This window comes from Triturus cristatus, chromosome 2_2, assembly GCF_964204655.1.
Source record: "Triturus cristatus chromosome 2_2, aTriCri1.1, whole genome shotgun sequence".
NCBI lineage: Eukaryota > Metazoa > Chordata > Amphibia > Caudata > Salamandridae > Triturus > Triturus cristatus.
In genome coordinates, this window is record NC_140582.1 from 1,005,454,065 (window position 1) to 1,005,476,788 (window position 22,724).

Consider the following 22,724-nt stretch of genomic DNA (forward strand, 5'->3'; position numbering starts at 1 on the left):
AGGAGCAGTATAATTTCCAGTTCATGTTTAAAAACTCACTTTTCATAAATATATTGCTAAAGCATGATGTGGTAATGCACTGTCATTTATAGATTATTAGCATATTTTTCATTGAAATGGCCTCAACGTTCCCACGAACACCTAGTTTTACGGATAATAGAGCATAAATAATGTTTGGAAATAGGGTTTCAGCTAAAATATTTAAAATGTGCACATCACCAAGTAAAGTATTCCAATTTGTTTTAATCCAATCAAGATATTTTTTTCACCACAGAATTACAAAGGTGTCTTTATAAATAGTGTAATATATTTAACTATTTCAGTGTTGTGTTAGAAAGAGGCTCGCAGTCTCTTTTACTGCCAGCCTTGCTTCTCGTATGCAAGGACTATACGTACAAAGTGCGTGTTTATGCACCGCTTGCAGGTTTTCAAGACAAATGAATAAAAGGCATTGTCATTTATAGTGCCAATAGCTCCAACTCTCGCAAATGCGAGGCCTATTGCATTGCAAATGTGTGTTAATACATATAACTAAAGTAGGCCCTAAACGGTACTTAGGGAAAGCTGCATTGTAATTAGAAGGTTAGACATGTATTTCTAAGTTTTACATGTCTTAGTAGTGAAAAATCACAAATTCATGTGAGGCACACCTCTCCCATAAGATAACTTGGTTAGCTTATTACATTTAATTAGGTCTAGATTTTGATTGGGAGCAATTAGGAAAGTCATGCTTGGTGTCTCAGACATTGTTATTTAAAATCCTCTTTAACAGTATAGATGGATTTTAAGATACAAATTGGAAAATGCCACATTTAGAAAGTTACCATTTTCCTGCCCTATTTTGTGCCTGAAGGTAGTTCCTGGGTCACATGACTGGGTGTAGTTGGCAGTTGGCTTCTGTATGTTCATCAGAGACAGTCACACAATAGAAGGATTAGGTATGCCTGGACTGGCAATCTCAAAAAGAACAAATGATAGACTGAATGCTAAACAAATCAAACAATCACCCACAGTCACAGATCAGGGTTTAATCCATCTTTTTTTGCTCACCACGCTACCCCAGGTTGGACCCAGCTATATGCAAATCAGTCTAGACCATGCACCCCATGGGAACAGTCCAGCCTAAACTTGCAGGCCATGCCCTCCCTGGACCGGAAACAAACATCCTGGGACCCATTTTCAGCGTATCAGCACACATCAGCCAGGCTAGCTTGAATCCCGTGGCACAGTGAGCACTGGACCCATGTCTGAGCACAAACTTGGCCACTTAGGGTGAACATAGCAAGCACAACAAGATGATGGAAGGAGTGCTTAAACATTTCAACCACTGCCCCACCCCCAGTCAAGAGATCTGGGTTTAATCCATCTTATTTTTGCTCACCCTGCCACCCCAGGTTGGCCCCAGCCATATCCAAATCATAAGGGACCCACTTCTGGGCATACCCTTCCTGGACCATTTCAGGCAGGATGGGGGGGGGGGGGGTAGAGCGGGGCATAGAAAGAACACCACACTAGTCCATTGTGCCTTTAGTCAGTCAGGAGCCAGGGCAGGGAGGCAGGAAATTCAAAGCGTTTTTGAAAGGTGGAAATCTGGAAACATCTCCTACTTCAAAGGGGGCACCAGGTATAAATGTGACCCTAAGACCCACTCTTTAGTTAACTTTCTCGACCTGTGGAAGGACTCCCACAGGACTGCATGCTCCTGTGGACTGTTGTGCACTTCAGAAAATGGCTTTGCTGCATCAAGAAGTACTGCTTTGCTGCGTGAAGCCTGTTTCTCGCCCTCAGAGGTCTTCTCTGCTGCTGTGCCCTGCAATTCTGCTTGAACCCAGGACTACCAGAGTGACTCCAAAGGCTAGTTGACTGGCTTCCTGATCAGAGCATTGGTAACAGAAACCACTCCACCCATATTGAAGCCGCACCTGGACACTGCCTGATGAGTACTGAGCCTTCAGGTTGAGTGTCTCCAGGCATGGACCCGTGGAAGTGCTGCTAAAGATGCCAAGATAACCCAAATCAAATACTTGGAACTTATAAAAATTTTAGAACAAAAAGTGCTCTGAGAATCGAGAGGAGGGCAGGACCAACCTCATTGTTGATCTGCCCAAGGTGCATCGTCCATCAGCCTGACTTTGTGGTAGCTCCAGCTACTTTCTTCTCTGCAGCAGCAAATTGGGTTCAGCAACTTCACGCTGAGGGGGTATCTGGCCTCATGGAGTCCTGATTGGCAACAGTCTGCAGCTTCGACCTGCTGGAGATCTTTGACTTTCAAAAAAGATACCAAGTCCAAACAGGATTCTTCACTGTGACTTTGACCAGCAGCTCCCCGATCACAAAGCCTCCTCCTCAGACACTGCCAGCTGAACTTTACCTAGACTTTTTTTCACCTTAAACTTTACAAATTCATAACTCCGGTTCTACTGATTGGATTTTTGGCGTCTTAGTGTCAAATAATTTATTAAAATTTACTCTACTTTTTTAATTGGTGTGTGATTTTTTAATTGGTGTGTGATTTTTGTTGTGTTTTCACTTTATTACTGTTTGCGTGCTGCATTAATACTTTACAAATTGCCTCTAAATTAAGCCTGACTGCTTTTAGGCCAAGCTACCAGAGGGTTAAGCACAGGTTAATTTTGTGACTTTTGTGGTTCCCCCTGATGAGGAGTGTGGCTGTTGCTTCTTACACTATCCAACTAAAAACCAATGTAGTTAGCAATACAATTAAAACATATGAATCTGGCCATAGTTATTTCATAACAACATCTGTTTATAAGAGGAAATGGAGGAGGATGAAGAAGAGGAGTTGCCAGTCTCTTAAATATCAGCAGCCTGTTAGTGAACTATTTCTCAATGCGCAGTAGTGACATAAATTCACTTCTTATGCCGGGAAGCAATACTCACACCCTAATGCAATAACTGTGGTTTTTCGCATTCATCTTTCTACCCCACATGCAAAAGGTGTCCTACCCAGTACAAAACCATTGAAAAAGTGTGTTCAGTAATTGTAAAATTTCGAAACAATGTGCGTACACTAGTAAAAGGCATTAACATTGGGATTTGAAGCCTTTCCACTCTGAATATGGATATACAATTTGTATGTATTAAATCTAAAGACGCTGTGATGAATGGCTGGTGTTTAATCGTGACATTAATTAGTACTTTTTTGATCTTAATTAATAACCTACATTTGTTGCCATTGTTACAGTTCACATTACCTGTCACTGTTTGAGGCCATACTGACCAAACACAATGCAGGGCTCATGTAGCTATATTCTAATGAAAGGAGACGTCTTCTGTGGTGTCTATTCTAACCACACTTGTGCAACAACGACAGTCCGTCGAAATTATGATTTTGACCAGTCAAATAAGTGTAGCGGTGTGGTGCTTTAGGCTAGTAAAGGTTTTTCTTAAAAAGGAGCCCACATTCAGCGACTTTCTTTTATTTCTTTAATGTACATAAACAAAGCCTCACCATTGAAAACTGAAGTCTCTATCAGTATTCTATTGTCTGGCAAGAAAATATTGATGCAAAGACTGACCTCCTCATTTGCGTGAGTTTTACAACATTTTCCCCTTTACAATGCTGCATTTATATTATGTTTCAATTAGTTACTAATTCTGAACTAAAATATACTATTGAAATATAAAATATTAATCCATACATGTCAACTAAATCTACTTTTAAATGTACAATATTTAGATGGCTTGGGGGGAGCAACATCTTACTTAGCACTCCAAGCTTATTTAGCCATTCTGCTGAAATATTGTTCTTTCCGAGGACCACTTCACTGCATGGGTTTCAACCAGTATTCATCAGTGTCACGGAAATCCCCAAGAGATCTTCTATACTGCAAAGTTATTCTCAAATCAAACTGCTGTGGTAAGTCAAACAAAGGTGAACGCAAGGGCAGTGACGAACCGAGATCTGTAGACTGTTGGAGTCAAGACACTGACACAAGTAATGTAATTGCTGGCAAAAATAAATAAACGACAAGCAACTGAAAAAAACATGATATTGAAGAGCTCATGTTTCTAGTAGAGGAGGATGCTAATGAACGACCGAATGGAGTATTATTGAATGTTGGTGCACCCAGCAGTTCTTCCAGGGCAAGATGTGCTGACGCAACATATGCTGCTTGAAACTAGCATCATCTCTCTTTAGTGCAGCATGTGCATTGCATGGCATGTATGAACATGGAGATGCTTCACTTACACAATCCTAATGCAGGAAAAATGAAAAAGAAGTCATAGCTTCTAGAATTAGGTACGTCTCGTGCAATATGCAAGCGTTTTATTGATGTACATCCTTTGTCTACAGAGACGTGATAAATCTAATGTGATAATTTTTTGCGAATGCGTTTATTGTGTACTTGCACCTAAACAATCGAATATACATTTTTCTAAATAATTATTTTCGTTTGGGTCAGAAAAACAGCCACACTGAATTCGTTTCTCAGATATAGTACTTTTGGCTTCAGAATAGACACTTTGCATTAACATTCGAAGGAAATTTAAGTTCTAACACACTCCATAGTCATGTTTCCGTTTCCATCTCAAATATGTTTACGTTTCACCAAACAAAAAGTCTAGTGCTGACTTCCCATTTGAAAGCCCCCGAGGGATGCTTTGATAAAAACACAAAAATAAAATCAATAAGCATGGTCTATCTTTCCTGAAAGAACATTTGCAAGTCAAGGAGTTTCACACTGGGCGAACAACAATAACAAAACTAGTGTTTCAGGAGACAGCCAGGCCGCAGCGATGTTATCTCCTGTGGATAAATGTTCTTTTCTGTATTGACTTGAATAAAGGCATGGAGGGACAATTTCCTAAACAGATTGAAATGTAAAAAATAAAGCCTCAGACTCAGAGGGATGTGTTTACATACGACTAATCCGCGCTTTATCAATACCATTTTAACTATACCAGGGTCATAATGTACAGCCATCTACACTTTTTGTCACTCAAGTTCTATACCAGGTCCTACTACATGTCCCCGATTACAGTTTAGGCAGAGAGGTATCCCCAAGAGGGATACTGCCCCGGCAGAGAGGTATCCCCAAGAGGGATCCTGCCCCGGCAGAGAGGTATCCCCAGGAGGGATACTGCCTAGGCAGAGAGGTATCCCCAAGAGGGATACTGCTCCAGCAGAGAGGTATCCCCAGGAGGGATACTGCCTAGGCAGAGAGGTATCCCCAAGAGGGATACTGCCTAAGCAGAGAGGTATCCCCAAGAGGGATACTGCCCCGGCAGAGAGGTATCCCCAAGAGGGATACTGCCCCGGCAGAGAGGTATCCCCAAGAGGGATACTGCCTAGGCAGAGAGGTATCCCCAGGAGGGATACTGCCTAGGCAGAGAGGTATCCTCAAGAGGGATACTGCCTAGGCAGAGAGGTATCCCCAAGAGGGATACTGCTCCGGCAGAGAGGTATCCCCAGGAGGGATACTGCCTAGGCAGAGAGGTATCCCCAGGAGGGATACTGCCTAGGCAGAGAGGTATCCTCAAGAGGGATACTGCCCCGGCAGAGAGGTATCCCCAAGAGGGATACTGCCTAGGCAGAGAGGTATCCCCAAGAGGGATACTGCCTAGGCAGAGAGGTATCCCCAAGAGGGATACTACCTAGGCAGAGAGGTATCCCCAAGAGGGATACTGCCCCAGCAGAGAGGTATCCCCAAGAGGGATACTGCCCCAGCAGAGAGGTATCCCCAAGAGGGATACTGCCCCGGCAGAGAGGTATCCCCAAGAGGGATACTGCCTAGGCAGAGAGGTATCCCCAGGAGGGATACTGCCTAGGCAGAGAGGTATCCTCAAGAGGGATACTGCCTAGGCAGAGAGGTATCCTCAAGAGGGATACTGCCTAGGCAGAGAGGTATCCCCAAGAGGGATACTGCTCCGGCAGAGAGGTATCTCCATGAGGGATACTGCTCCGGCAGAGAGGTATCCCCAAGAGGGATACTGCCTAGGCAGAGAGGTATCCCCAAGAGGGATCCTGCTCCGGCAGAGAGGTATCCCCAAGAGGGATACTGCCCCGGCAGAGAGGTATCCCCAAGAGGGATACTGCCCCGGCAGAGAGGTATCCCCAAGAGGGATACTGCCCAGGAAGAAAGGTATCCCCAAGTGGGATACTGCCTAGGCAGAGAGGTATCCTCAAGAGGGATACTGCCTAGGCAGAGAGGTATCCCCAAGAGGGATACTGCCCCAGCAGAGAGATATCCCCAAAAGGGATACTGCCCCAGCAGAGAGGTATCCCCAAAAGGGATACTGCCCCAGCAGAGAGGTATCCCCAAGAGGGATACTGCCTAGGCAGAGAGGTATCCCCAGGAAGGATACTGCCTAGGCAGAGAGGTATCCCCAGGAGGGATACTGCCTAGGCAAAGAGGCATCTTCAAGAGGGATACTGCCTAGGCAGAGAGGTATCCCCAAGAGGGATACTGCCTAGGCAGAGAGGTATCCCCAAGAGGGATACTGCTCCGGCAGAGAGGTATCCGCAAGAGGGATACTGCCTAGGCAGAGAGGTATCCCCAAGAGGGATACTGCCTATGCAGAGAGGTATCCCCTTTTGATACTGCCCCGGCAGAGAGGTATCCCCAAGAGGGATACTGCCCATGAAGAAAGGTATCCCCAAGAGGGATACTGCCTAGGCAGAGAGGTATCCTCAAGAGGGATACTGCCTAGGCAGAGAGGTATCCCCAAGAGGGATACTGCCCCGGCAGAGAGGTATCCCCAAGAGGGATACTGCCCAGGCAGAGAGGTATCCTCAAGTGGGATACTGCCTAGGCAGAGAGGTATCCCCAAGAGGGATACTGCCTAGGCAGAGAGGTATCCCCAGGAGGGATACTGCCTAGGCAGAGAGGTATCCTCAAGAGGGATACTGCCTAGGCAGAGAGGTATCCCCAAGAGGGATACTGCCTTGCCCAATCATGCACTCGGATTTATCAGGTGCAGGGACTGATTTTATTGGTTGCTGAGACGGAGAGTGAGTTGGCAGGGACTTTGAGCCCAAGTGAAGTCTGGCCACCACCCAATGGGCTCCTACACCACAGGGGAAAAGTGCAAGGCTGCCCCTACAGGCTCACTGGAGCTTAGCTCCCTGGGACTCACTTCCTGTCTTCGATTTACCACTTGCTTACAGCAGGTGCTCATTTAATAGCGAAGTTGTGCCCAGAAAGAGGCATCCACAGGCAGAAAAGTAATTTGGAGGCTACATAGTTGTACCCCATCCCTGGTACAATAACTTGTAATTGCACAGAGAAGAAGTGCTCTCAGTGGGCGGAAACCGTGATTTCCGACCTGGTAATCTCGGCACCCCTGTACTACGCAACTCAAAATCAAGTCCTAAGAGTATTAACTTATTTGCCAAGTCAGTTTAGGTAATGGTCTGAACAAACGTTCTTAAATGAAAGACTACAGAGAGGTCAGCAAGCCCAGAATCTGGCAGTGTGGAACGTCACTTGACTCATCAAAAAGAACATGTTTCAGCAGCCTGGACAGCACTCATCGGCTCTCTGTGTCAAATCACATTAACTTTAAATTCTTAGGCCAATTTATAAATGCCCCCCTCATTAGGAGCCTCAGTACCAGGTGCTCAGCATCGATTTATAGATTTCCAAAAGACAGCTTCATAGTTGGCATAAGACTGTGTTAAGTGTCCCACCGTACAATCGGATTGGCTGAGCACTCTTCCCTTCAGAATCCCAGACAGTTCAAGAGACATCGAGAGATGGTGGGCACTTTACAAATGATGTTATTCATTCAGTCAATCAACCAATAAATCAATGTATTCATCCATCCATCCATCCATCAATCAATACCAGCTAGGGATCATTGAAACTTAATGGGAGCAATAGGATGGTTAAAGAGTATGCACATGGGCATTGTATATGTTATTTTCAATGTACCCCAGAGATATCAACAAAGGGGCCAAAGAGCAAGAGCAGAAACAAGGGAAACAACCTAATGAATATGACCAAGATTACAAGACAGCCTTAATTTTGATAAAATAGATTGTAACACTATAACAACAAGGCTAAAGGAGTGGATAGAAATCTTTGACGGACATTAAGCACCTCCTCAGAGTGAACCAACTCATGTTCCACCAACAAAAGCAAGGGGATAATAGTAGGATAGTAATGTTGGCATGGACCTTAATCAAAGTGCACAAAGAATCACATTTGTCTATACTCTCATGTCTCTCCACTTCTACAGTGTAACCACTACTTCTGCGCTGAGATACTCTACAGACTACTGGCATGTTTTAATACACCAACCAAAAAGAATCACACACCCAACTTCCGCTCATGCAACCACTGCTGAGACTTGTGCAGCTGTGCAGTGACCACCCTACAGTGGCGATGGTTCGAACCATGAGACATAAAACCCTAAAGTGTATCAACTGAGAACAGCTACTAGGATCAACAAAACCTAGATGAAAGGGAAGAAGGGTAGGGTGAACGTTGTAAAATAATAGGAAAACTTGTCAATTTAATGTTACAAATTTCATAAGAACTTATCAAACAGGCTAAAGGATTAACTGTCCATTCTTAAGTTGTTACTGTCAAATATTTCAACAATTCATGGTCTGCCAAGCAAGCATGACACTTCCAAGGGATCCAACAAGGTGGGAGGAAGAAACTGAATTTGACATAACAGGGCAGAATAGTGTGTTTTACAACTTGATGCCAATAGAAAATTGGTAAGAAGCCAGATGTTTGTTGGCAGTTCAATTAATATGGGCAGGCACTTTTGTCAACTTTACCATCCAATTCATTTCATTTTCATCCCCTGTCCAGTAGAGTAAAATAGGACTCAGAACATAATTAGAATGGGCTGGAAGGGGAAATGACAATTTACAGAAAATCCAAGTTTTTCGGCAACAGAACGCATGCTAGGGTATAGAAACATAAAAGGTTTAGATGGTGGAAGCATAGGCAACAATAATTGTAATGATTCAGGACTCAGAAAGTCTAAAATAATAACAATCGGATGACAATCCATTGATAGAGATCATGAAATAGCGTCACAAAAGTCATTAAAATATCTGCCATAATTTCAAGGGTGTGCCCTCTAAATCAGGGAAATGTTGCCAAAAAATCAGCAGTAGGTTTTAAAACTCATCAGTAAATTTCAGGGGAATATCAACTGCCAGACGCTAGCAGATGAACTGTCTGCCATATTTAGCAAATATTGCGAAGTATACCCTCTAAAGAGGTTGGTTGGGTCATATGCTAAACTCTCAATTACCCATTTAGTCACAGAGTTGGGTTTCAGATCTAACAATAAAATTGACTTCAGCCTTCTAATACAAGCAATGCTCAAAACTTATACTTGAATAATGGTTTAAGAGATTATATTGCTTTCCAGTCTTCCCACCAATTATTTCCCTCAAAATGATGTTGGTAAACATCTCCACAAGAGGTTAAATGGTGAACACACACTAGATTCATTTCACCTTTTGATGTGCATACTGAACATAAAGGACATGGTACACTCAATGAAAATGTGGCACTTCAGTAAATGCAATATATAATGTTAGGCCAATTCCATAAAAAGCTTTCTTTTTTTAATGTTAATACAATTCATGTGTAATTTACAGCATGGGGAAAATCCCAGTGACAGGATGAAATATATCCTGGCTATTTGATGTTGAACAACTAACAAAAAGATTAACTATAAATGAAAATGATATGTCTTTGTATTCTCTATGCTTGCAGACTGTGCTCACGTTGTGCTTTGTAATGTTTAGATCTTCAGACCTGAAAACCCTGGTGCTATTGCTTTAAAGAGGGACTGAGCTTAAATTTCCATTAGAACCCTCAAGTAACAAGTTTCTCTTTCAGTATAGCCCCCAGAAAAGAGAAAACTGATCACCCCAACCAAGCATCCATCTCCACTGTGTTTATGTATTTTATATCAGTGATGCCTCTATAGTCCTTAGAAATTACTACTGTATAGATATGATTGCACAGGAGTGTTATCAAATGAAATGGAGAGTAATCATATAGGCGGGAGTAACCCATTCGGCGGGGGGATGTGGAGGACACCACATGTCTGGTAGAGTCAATGCATGGCAGGGATGGCCAGAGAGATGATACCAATATACCAGCAATTAGAAACATATGCCAGAGATGTACATTGAATGAAACTAATGCCACAATGAAGGGATGACAATTTCATGCTATGGATGCCCAACCAATGGTTGCCAGGTATGGGTATTTGACATTAGACATGGGCACTAGGTGGGAGTGATAAACAAAAAAGCCAAGGATGGCTGTCATATGACATGGAGCGGCATCAAAAGCTATCATGTTGCATTCAGTCACAACCTCATACATGCATAAAGGATGTACACACAAGGCACACTTATTCTAATCTCTCATATAAATGCACGCACTAACAGTGAGGGTCAGGATTGCGGGAGGAACTTGGCTAAAGTAGAAGTGCTACAATTAAAGAAGAGAGCGAGGTAGAGGTAAAGGCTACGTTTATCCTCCTGACTGTTAAGTAGCAAAACAAAAATCGAGTAATTCGAAGAAAACCTGCCATAGGGAAACTGATAGGATACAGCGAGGATCCGCTGCAATCGCTCGAATAGAAAAAATACTTTTTTTCTGGAGACCCCTCACCCACCAGGGTTGCCCTAAGGTAGCATGCTTCATCGTTGGGGTTCATCTCATTCCTCTACGGATTGAGGCGTGCTGTGACTTGCGAAATACGTAGGAGCACTTACTGGTGTAGACTAAGTGTAGTGAAGTGGAGTGGAAAAAAGGTGAAAGATTAAAAATACCTAACTAGTGGGACACTCTTTTATTCCCGCCCCTAGTTGGTAAGGTTAAAAATCAGGGGTTATTACTGAGAGAAAGCAGGACCGTGATGAGTCTCATTGTCTCAGTGATGTATAGTCAAAATGTTTTGAGCCATTCCCCCATTGGCTCTTCATCAAGACTCCACAGGGTCCAGCTCTGTGTGTGCCACTACTATTCAATCCTATACTAAGGATGCAAAACGTGCACAGTTAAGGCGCATGCACTATGTATACATAGGGTTTTTAATGAAATAATCTGTGTCTGTAAATGCATTAAAACAACAACCTGTTAGTTGGGCTGGCAGGCCACAATTGCTCAACTTACCATGCAAATGTAACACCCGTATATGGTAGGTGCTCATAAGGTCTAGCTAGTGTGCACTCATTTGCGTGTCAGTTATTTGTCACACAACATTGATTTGTGAAAAAACTCACTTGTGAGAAAAGACACCACTTGACTATACAACACAACATAAAGCATATTGGAAGAAAACATTGTAACGTACTTCTAGAAACGCTATACTAATGCATCAGGGTCAATACCAAGGGATTGAGGGGCCTGTAGTCAAACCCTACTAGAGGAAAAAAATGCTGATCAAAAAACTGCCAGAGATTGTGCAGTTTCCTTTGTGTCGATTACCACCTGTTCTTGAGCATCCTAAATCTGAAAGAGAAGGACCCCCCCGCCACTTACTTCGTCAAAGCTGCCTCGGGTGGAATAACCTACTTCATTCCCTGAAGACCGCATACTGGCGTGTGCTTGCTCAGTATTTAAAACCCACTTGCATTTGTGCAGAGGGAGAAACGGCAAAGTCATGCAACTTGAAACCACTGCACCGTGCAGTGTTCACACATGGCCGCCAGTGTTGGCGTCGCGCTGGCGCTATGTTGCAAGTATGCCTCTGTACTACTAATCAGGCTATTCTTATGCGCGTACAACTGCAAAGGAATTGGTAGTGTTCGTGCACAATATTCTTCAAAGATTTTTTTTTTAAATACACACTGTCGTAGAACTACTTTACGCACTGGAAGGACTATTAGAACCTTTAAAAAAAAAATAATAAGAGAGGTCCAAAACTTATTGTCATGTGCTTTGCTCCGGCCCTGTATTTTGACCTGCTCATGTACGTGTAGCTGGAGAGACAGCAGACCCATACAGTCTGTTTACAATGCAGCGGGTCGTCGATGCCGGTGCCGTGTTACAAGTGTATCTTTGCACAACTTGAGAAGGCTACATTCATGATAGTGCAAAAGTGATTGATATTGGTCATGCTCAGTGTTCCTCAAGAAAGAGAAGAATACTGCTACAGACATACTCTGGCATATCAAATGGATTACTGAAGCATAACAACATAAAAGAGGTCATAATCATTAATATCTGTGGATAATCATAGAAGGGATTCATAACAAGTGATCTGTCAACAACATGTACACCATTTTAGAAATGGAGAATATGTTATAAATGCACTGTTTTTTAGATTACTGGACCGTGTGGGCCATGGTGTGTACATATGGTAGAAGTGATCTGACCTGGGGTGATAAGGAGTCCTCGTCCAAAATGAACAGAAGAATGAGATAGCGATCCCTTACCTCCTTACATTTCCCCTGTGTTCTATTTGCAGTCACCCGTGACAGGAGATGGTGTTGAGCCCTTTAATTCCCCACACTTCCTGGAACACACCTTCAGTCATGTGAAAGGGTCACATGCTCCAATAGACATCGCCGTAACGGAGGAGACCAGCTTTTTAATGGACCCACGGTGGAAGGAAGACATCCGTCGCGAGGGAGTCCTTACGAAGGGCATCCGGAGCGGAGGAGGAGCGAATACCCGACGCGACCTATCACGCCAACCGTGGGGAGTGAAGAGAAGACGCTGTTCGAGACCACGGGACGCCGGGATCCAGAAGCGCAGAGAAGGGAACCGGACCCTCTCCGGCACCACCAGCTGACCTGCTGCGCTGCTGGAGGAGCGTGGCTACCCGAGGTACGTGATCATATCCGGGACTGGTTCGGGAAGGGGAGGCCTGCGGGCGGAGGCTCCGGTGAAAGGGGAGGGGAAGGGTGACTGGTCCTCGCCCAAACCGGTTTTCTTTATTTTCTAGAACTGGTTGCTACAGTGTCAACTAAAGAAAGCACACGGTGGTGGTATACTGGTGTCCTTCCCTCACTCCCCTTCTTCCCGTGAGTCAGGTACATAAAAACGCCTCCGTTCCCTAAAACGTATGTTCTTTTTTTTTTTATGCCGAGCTAACTCCTGAAGCCCCTCAACCATCGAACGAAACAAAGAAGAGAAGACCCAAACACTTCCCGAGACAAGAAGTGTAACCTCTTGTGTTTATTAGTGTGAAACCGAGATAATAAAGAAGCCTTTAATTTGACCCAAAAATCCTTCTCTGTGCCCATTACACTAGTTATATGTTGAAAGGTACATTTTAGTGGTGGTTCTTAATTTGCTCATGGAAAAACCCCCTTTTCCTCTTGATGATGGTATGATATGCTTATTGGTGGCATCCTTCTCCATTGCATTATCATCTAATGCCCTTGTGCCTCACGGTGCAAGGCGATTGTTTTGATTTAAGAGGCCCCACGAGATATTGTCATTCAGTCCCATGGTATCTGTGGGGAGCGTAAACACCCATTGCTGCTCTTTTTCCAGGAGTCTATGTTCCAAATTATCTCCATTGTATAGGTGTTCTAGGATCACCCACTTCAAATCATTGGGGGTGTGGTTTTGTTCCATGTAATGGAACGACATTTTTGTGGTGATACGTTGACAGCGGACATTACTGCGGTGTTCGCACATCATGGTGCTTACTTTTCCCGTGGTCATTTATACGTAGTGTACGTTGCAGGGGCAAGTAATGAGATACACTACTCCTGTTGTGTTGCAATTTGTTAATTTTCGTAGTTCCCAACTCATTCCGTTGTTAAAGAACACAGTTTTAGTGATGGTCGTAAGGTGACAAACACTGCAGTTACCGCATGGATAGTGGCCAGTAGGTGGTGCGCCTAACAGTCTGGTTTCTTTCTCTGGTAACTTTTGATTTTGGGTGTGTATGGACAAGTATGTCCCTCATCTCCTCCCCCTCCTGTGGGAAAAAATCAGTTTTGGGATGTTGAGTTGTTCTCTGTTCAGAATCCGCCAGTGTTTTCCAATGATTTTTGTGACTCGATCTGACGCTATGTTAAAGGTAGTGATGCAGATTGGTATTTTGTCTTTATCGGTGTTCAGTTTTTGACTTGTCTCCGACAGAGAATCTCTGCAGTTCTTGGTTGCTCGTTTCTTTGCTTTGGACACTTACTGTTTGGGATAATTCCTTACGACAACTTAACATCTGGCATCACCGCAAAACCCTCCAGTGGCCGCAAGCAAATGGTGAGGGGGATAGGTTTATGGGGACACTCAACTGGGCACTTAGGTGTTGAAAATGGGGAGGATCTAGAATGCTGTTTGCATCAATTCTTGAGAGCATACTTCGGGGGAAGAGTGCTGTCAAACCAACACTGTGGGAAGGCGAGTATGTGGTCATCAGAGCCCGCCATCGCGGGTGGAAATTTTGCAACCCCTGGAGAAAGAAGGCTGGAAGTTGGTGAAAGGAAAAGCACCATGGTAACCAGAGAGAGAGAGAATGCTGAAGTAACGAGAAGTGTGTTACTGTTCAGAAGGGCTCCCTGCAAAGGGCTGGATAGAATTCGAGAAGAGGATTATCCATGTGAACCCGATGCCCTTACGAATGACTGTGGTGCAGAGGGTGTGGAAGTCCATGCGGTTGAGGGCTGTAGCCAGCACGATCACAGCCCCTCCGGGGTGGTGTCACCGGAAGATGACAACCAGGTGGCACAGAGTGCAGATAACAGTGCCAGGGTCACCTCTATCACCTGAGGGCTAAACCCCTCCCAATTCAGAGACTGTGTTTGCTGAACTGTATATCTAATAGACTGGGTGCTCAGGGGCTGAAGCACCTGAAGTAGTGGAGCCCCTGAAAAAAAGATACGGTCTGCAAGACTTCATTTGTTTTGTAATTTTTGTTTCTGGAAGGATGTATTGAGCCACCTGGCCACTACCATGAAATGTATGACGCAAGCATCCCGATAGTCGGGCGCAACCCGAGGGAATAACATAACCAAGTGTATCTTGGCGCTGAATAACAAATGTTTATTGGTACGCAACTCAATGGCACTCATTTCATCGACCTACGAAGAATGAAAGGCTGAGTGGACCCTGCTGGATTTGAACCTGTGACCATGAGGTCAAACACAGGCCACTATAATGGATGCATTTGTCCACTAAGTCACCAGACCCGCCATAAATAAATACATGTGCAGTAGCCGCTCAAAGCAGTAACGTGTGTTCCTTTCCCCTCCAAGAAGTAAGCCTCGGTGCGGTTTGGTCCCCTCAGATACAGGGACCTGCAATCAGCAGAAAAGGTTGGCAGTGCACTAGGAAATTGTTCCCGGTAGCACTGTGTTGCCGTACGATATAATTAAGTATTCATTCAGTGACCATGTGATTTCAATAAATTACATTTAGAATACACAACCCAAATATCGGTGCCAGGTTTGACCACAGACAAATTAAAATACCTCTGAAATCGGTTTGAGTAATATTGTGGATACCGTCCATGAAATCAAACCCACCAACACAAGTCTACTTATTAATGTGAGAGGAACTAAAAGGTCAGAGAAGGTCAGTAACTAGGCCTTCTGTGGCATCACCATTATCACTAATGCAGGCATTCTTCTATTCATTATCCTCATAGGCAGTACTAGGAAAACAATTATAATGCAGTGAGGCCACATCACTGAAGAATTATTTATATTGCGTTTCAGTACACATCACCACAGGGAAAAACTCTTAAACAGCATCTCCACATCAACAGCATACAGGAAATAATAATGCCCCTTGCCCTGGTTTTCTCTCGGTGCTAGATAACTACCATTATCAGAGGTTTTTCCTCGACGATTGTTTACCTACAGATACAGGAAATGCTCCTGCTCACACCAGCAAGATCCGCTTTCTTCGCACGGAGGTTTTTGTTGAATTCATTGCTGAACCAACTTGAATGTCTGCCACAGTCCTGTCATGCCTTTCAACAAATCACTTTACCCATTATTTCCAGCCTTTGGCCCGGTGGCTCCTCGAATACAATACCCCTACGTTCACATTTCACACAAAATGACCCACACTGCTTTGCTTCTTGGAGACCAGTAGACCTGTCCACGTGAGAAAGTGCTCTGGAAATTGTTGAAATGAAATCCACTAACACAGGGTCGCATGGGGATATTTGCCATTGTCTGTGGTTGTGTGTAAGTGCTAGCAAAAACAGGTTAGTAACTTTGTTGTAGTGGTGAAACTACATGATGGCATGCAGACCCCTAAAAGATCCCACTGCTGCAAGAATCTCTTACCAGAGCAGTTAACTCTTCATTGTCCTCTAAATCTTACGTTTGTTCTTGGAATGTGGCAATCGATGTTGAAAACATGCAATGGGCCAATAAAATTAGCACAAAATATATACACACACATAATATACATATATTTATGGCAACTTAGCAAAGAAAAGAAAATCTTCAAGCATTAACGGCGGACTGTGTTCAATCCGGCGTTGTAATACGCCCGCTCAAAAATTGGTTAAATATATATATATATACAAACACTCACATGTACACGCACACACACACGCACACGCACACACGCAAAAACGCAAATTAAAACTGAAAAAACATTTACATTCACAACAAATTATGGTTAGGACTGCAATCACAACTCGCACAGCCGCCATGCAAACAATAACTTGCAGACAAAAAACCCTGATGTGACAGATGCAAATACATATCACATAACCCATGACAGACATTACTACGAATGTACTATTATTTATTGGTTTGAGTAGGTATTTGTATTTAATATGCTGTGCTTTTAGGTTATTAGGCGTTAGTGGTTACCTATTGGTATAAATATTTTGAAGTTAGAAGAGTTGCATTAGGTGTACGAGTGATGGATTGAGGTTGAAACAAAAAATTGAAAATGTCTGTGTTTTTTCTATTTTGATTTGCAACAATAACTGTTCTTTAACTAATATTATTCATAAATGCAAATGTGTGTATACAATCACACACACATGCATTTACACAGCAGGCTCATGTGTGCAGCAATGTTCAATTTGAAAAAAAAAAGGTCAGTCACTAGACACAGCACATGATTAGACCACTGTGCACCTGCATCCTTTTGACAGGCTGCAACGTCGCCTGACTAGGAATGGTACCTAGTATCAGGGCCCTGGGGCGTGCATCCACCCATCCCATGCCCCCCTTTTCTGACTCCAGAAGACATACCAGCAGCTTTTCTGATGCCTCATCTCACTGCTGCTCACTACACCACAGCCATTGTCGTGTCCGTAGGCCACACCCTAGCTCACTGGGTGAATACAGGCTGCAACAGAAGTTCATGTGTACCCGATTTTTTAAGCCATGACTAGTGTTCCATCTCATTTCGAAACAGTGTCTGACTGGGACAAAAGAAAGGCCTGGGAACCAGAATAAAAGTAGCCCACATTAGTGAATTAGAAAACTAAAAAAGGTAGCCATTGATTGGAGATCGGGGCAGTTTTGAACATAAAAAAAAAGATACGCCGTATAAGTGTTTTGCAAGGTATGAATGAGTGCATGAAATTTATCTTGCTATGGGCACTTGTTGTGTTCCTGTTTTATGGTCTGGTGGGCCGTAATTTGCTTTTGTTTTCCCAGAACAAAAGCAAATTACGGCCCCCAGACCATAAAACCGAAACACAACAAGTCAAACAAATGGCCCACACACTGACTTGTTAGACCAGCTTGAATGCAAAAAGAACAATTGATGGACAGAATGTTGAACAATGTCAAACATTCACCCCAGCACAGAGATCTGGGCCTAAATCCATGTTTTTTTTGCTCCCCATTCCATTCCAGTTTGGACTCAGCCATATGCAAATCAGTCTTGACCCTGTGCCCAATGGGAACAGTCCAGCCCGAACTGCCAGGCCAGGTCCTCCCTGGACTGGAAAGAAGCATCCTTCCTAGGACCGGTTTTGGGGTTTCACCCCCTCTTCAGCCAGGATAGCTTGATTCCAGTGGCATGGACAGCACAGGACTCACGTCTGAACATACCCGTCCCACTCGGGGTGACAAATGCAACAGTTGATGGACAGAATGCAGAACAATGTCATACATTCACCCCAGTACAGAGATCTGGGCCTAAATCCCTTGATTGTTTGCTCACCATGCCATTCCAGTTTGGACCCAGCCTTATGCCAATCAGTCTTGATCCTGCTCCCAATGGGAACAGCCCAGCCCAGACTGCCAGGCCAGGTCCTCCCTGGACTGAAAACAAGCCCCTAGTACTGGTTTCGGGGTTTCACCCCTCATCAGCCGGGTTAACTTGGCATGGAGAGCACGGGACCCACTTCTGGGCATACCTGTCTTATTAGGGGAGACAAATGCAAAAAGAACAATTGATCATCTGTGTGCCTTTTGCTTTCTCGCCATAAGTGCGCCGGCTATGCCCAGACATGGTTCTCTGGTTCACTGTGCAACTGGATTCAAGCTAGCCTGGCTGATGACGGATAATGCTCCGAAACCGGTCCCAGGATGCTTGTTTCCAGTCTAGGGAGGATGATGGATTTAACCCAGATCTCTTGACTGGGGATGAGTGTTTGATTTGCTCTGTATTCCGTCCATCATCTGTGTGTCTTTTGCTTTTATGCCCTAAGTGCGCCGGGTATGCCTAGGCATGGGTCCCGGGCTCACTGTGCCAAGCTAGCCTGGCTGATGAGAAGTGATGCCCAGAAACAGGCCGCAGGAGGCTCGTTTCCGGTCCAGGGAGGACCTGGCTTGGCAGTTCGGGCTGGACTGTTCCCATGAGGAACAGGGTCAAGACTGATTTGCATATGGCTGGGTCTAAACTGGGGAGATCACTTGACTGGGGGTGAATGTTTGATCTGCTCTGCATTTCGTCCATCATCCGTGTGTCTTTTGCGGTCAGACCAGCTCACCAGGCACTGCCTTATTACACTGTAGACCAAAACTCCCGTTTTTTTCAGATTTAGCTTCAGAAAATTGGACATCATACACAGTGAAGTGATTTCCAGGCAATTATTCACTTTATCATGATTGAAAATGTGTTTTTTGATGACAGGAGATGGTAAAGATATGTAGCATACTCTCTGGATACATGTAAAACTGTGCCCCTTGTTGATGAAGTAATCTAGTAGTGGGATGTGTAGTAGAGAGAGCATAGAACCCTGATTAGCACCAACATTGACCGGAGAGTACGTAGTGGCAGAAACTGTACTCTATTGACATGATAACTATAGTTATAGCATTATTAACAGGTGCACACATAAGCAAAACATATTTACCCAAGCTAGTCATGAGCAAAATGACAGGTGTGAGTCTGTAATTGCTTAGTAGCAGTCTATATTAAGTAGGTAAAAGAAATCCATTGGGCACATAATTAAACTACTCTAGTCTTTAACCTTAATTTCTAATAGAACATGACTAGTTAGCGAAGATCGGAAAAAATCTTTACTTTTTATTTAACATTTCAGCTTTGATAAAATTCTCTCTGAAAGGGTGAAACTGTGTGGGCTGCTTCTCTCCAAGATGTCTTAAAAATATTTTCCACATTATAATAAAGAAATAATGCAACGGGTCTGGAAGGTTTAACATACATTTATGTGCCCTAGAAAATATCCATGGGATGCTAAGGAGAGATCTAGAACATAAATGCAGTGTCTTACTCTTCCAAAGCTTGAAGCATGTTTTCTGTTTCTTCAAAGGCAAGTATGTCAAGCAGAGTGTCACTCTTAATAAAATCTTCAATCTTTGAATCTGAAAAATCCAAATGCGATGACTCCACAGCTTTTCTTTGAGGGGTACTGCTGTTATCCTACAGAAAATCAGTAAATTAACAATTCATTGTATGTAAACACCACAAATAGCAATTATTAACACAAAAACAGACATATCAAGTAAGTAGTCCATTAAACAAATTCATCTTCCTCTGTAAGGGAACAACTGAAGTGGTTCATAAGGAGGAGCCACAACTCTTGTGAGAACAATTTTAAGGTTCCACACTGGGGCAGGTGGTGCTCTGGGTGGAATTACCCTTTACATGCCCTTCATAAATGCCTAAACTGGAACCCAGAAGAGTGAAGTGTGTTCCCTATTCTGAGGATAAGCAGCAATGGTGGCTGAATGAAGACTGGTGGAAGTATAAGCAAGGACTAACTTCTGCAAGTGATTCAGATAACAGTCAGGGATACAGGGATCAAAGTATCTGAAATCCTAGTTTGAGGAGAGATGGGATATCCTGCATCGAGGATGCATCACGCAGCAGCAGCGCTAAGGAACTACAGGACTATGATCCAGGTTTCTGAGTCATCGTTGAGGATACTGTCAACGAGAGGCTTGCAATGCAAATGCCTGCATAGAGGATGTGTCGTGAGCGGTGGTTCCCAGGAAGCTGTGGGATGCGATGCAAGGTCCAGTGTCTGGAATGTGTCGCACCACTGCAGCTTTAAACCCAGCTTCAAGTAGATAAGTTGTGCAGTTCCAGTTCAGCGGACAGGACCATAGCTGAACTGGCATTGCACCTTTAGGCCCACTTCCAAGGGTCCAGGACTGGGGTAGCACCACGTGCAGGGGTAAGACTCCTCAGAGAGAGTCCGGGTGCTGGGTGAAAGGTAGTTGGAGACATTTCTGTCCCAGAGGCTCTGATCAGGAGCCCTTGGAGTCACTCTGGTGGTCCTGGGATCAAGATACAGGTGCACTTCTTTTCACTCAGGCAACAGGGCATCAGAGTAGCAGTCCTTCTTGGGCAGCAGCACAGCAGTCCTTCTGAGTCTTTCCCAGGTCCAGAGGTGCACTGAAGAGTTGGGTCCAAGTGTCCAATATTTATACCTGGTGCCCACTTCAAAGTAGGAGGTTCTGGAGATTTCCACCCCAGTGGTAATTGGAATTTCCTGCCTCCCTTCCCTGGCCCCAGCTTGTCTGGGGTCACAAAAGACTGGTGTCAAAACCCTTTGTGAGTGTGCTGGGCAGAGCCTTTGTGATGTGCAAGTGTGGTAGGTGACAACTTCCCCTCCCCCACATCAAGGCAGAGATGACCCATCCTGCCAACCCTATTCTCTCTTTGTCTCACTGTCTGGGAGCAATACACAAAGACCAACTGCAAGCTACACCTAGTTATGTGACCCAGTAAACAGATTGGAGGCATCAAATGGTTGAGACAAGAAAATGCCAACTTTCTAAAAGCATAATTAAAGCCGAATGCACTCCTTTCCTTATGTTGATATTGGATTTGACTCGTCGAGTTTTGCGTGCGAACAGGTACCATGAACTATCCCAGTCATGGATACTTGATAAGTAAACCTTAAGGCACGTGCTTTTCGCGCCAACCCATCGCACTGCGTAAAAGGGTTTTAACCCAGACACTAAACACATATGTCGTTCTCCATGTTAAACTGATGGTACAGCACTATTGTTTCCATCACGTGTTCTATCATTAACACTCCCACCCTTTAACTAAACTCGTCCTACTCCCCTAAACAAAATCAAGATTTTCCCACTTCCCCGTTACCGGCCTGAATCCTACTGTTAAACAGCCTTTCAAAAACCATGATGTTAAACTCTCTACCTGGGATGCCGCAGTCCGTGATCTTATCACCTCCTCTGCTTACTTTCCTTCTGACATAGCTGCATGTTCTATCGTCATCACGTTAACCAATACGCTCACCCACCTGAATACTGTCTTTTTATACCCAATTACCTTGATCTTATCCTGACCCCGTGACTACCTGCCGATTTCTGCTGTGTGCCTTAAAGAAACATGACTTAAGCTCTCGGAGTCATAACAGGGAAGTGGGAAAATCTTGGTTTTGTTTAGGCAAGGATTTTTCATTTATTATTTGTTTAGTTGGTAACACTTTCATTAGTTTCCTGCACACTCGTGCTAGGGTGATTGTTTTTCACAAAGCAAAGGGGAGTAGGACGAGTTTAGTTGAAGGGTGGGAGTGTTAATGATAGAACACGTGATGATTTAGCGCCGTAAGCGAATGTCACAATTAGTCAGGTTTTGTATAGTTGGTTTACATGTTTGTTTCTGCATTTTCAGTTACCCCTGACAAAGGTATAGACAGAGACCGAAATGCATTGGGTGGAACTATGTACGGTTATGGAGTATGAATTGCTCACCTCCACATGCTCAAGTTGAAGCCCGGATGGGCACACTGAAGGCAGCTGAAAATTAAATAATTAAATTCTTTTGAGGAACTTCGCTGTCCTCGCAGTGATTTTGAGTGATTGAACTAAAAACTTGGATGAACTTTGGAAACAATAGTGGTGTACCATCAGTTTAACATGGAGAACGACATATGTGTTTAGTGTCTGGGTTAAATCCCTTTTACGCAGTGCGATGGGTTGGCACGAAAAGCACGTGCCTTAAGGTTAACTTTCTAAAAGCGGCATTTTCAGAATTGTGACTTAAATTCCAACTTTACCATTATAGAGGGTTTTAAATTACAATTCTTTATACACCAAACTCAACATTCCTACCTGCTTCCAACTGAAAGCTATCACTTATTACATTTCATACGGTAACCCAATGTTATCCTATGGGAGAGGCAGGCCTTGCAGTTGCGAAAAACGAATAGAAGAGTTTTTCACTACGAGAACATGTACATTTTTAAAAGTACAAGTCCAGCTGTTCAAATACAGAAGACCATGCCATTTGGGCCTACCCTGTAGGTGACTTATAAGTATTATAAAACAAAGGTTTGTGCCTGGTAAAGGGGTTTATTTTGTCAGGTCAAAATGGAAGTTTAACACTACACACTCAGGCTGCCATGGCAGGCCTGAGACTTGTTTAAAAGCTACACAAGTGGGT

General features: G+C 43.8%; 1 protein-coding gene across 3 annotated transcripts in view; it reads right to left on the reverse strand.

The window, feature by feature from the left end:
* The window catches only part of EVC2 (EvC ciliary complex subunit 2), a 608,136-nt gene that overhangs the window by 394,259 nt on the left and 191,153 nt on the right, over nt 1-22,724 (reverse strand). For all 3 annotated transcript variants that reach the window (XM_085642436.1, XM_085642435.1, XM_085642434.1), the window contains exon 9: nt 19,579-19,727. In XM_085642436.1, the coding sequence (XP_085498562.1) occupies nt 19,579-19,727 (149 nt within the window). The remainder of the gene's footprint in view (nt 1-19,578; nt 19,728-22,724) is intronic.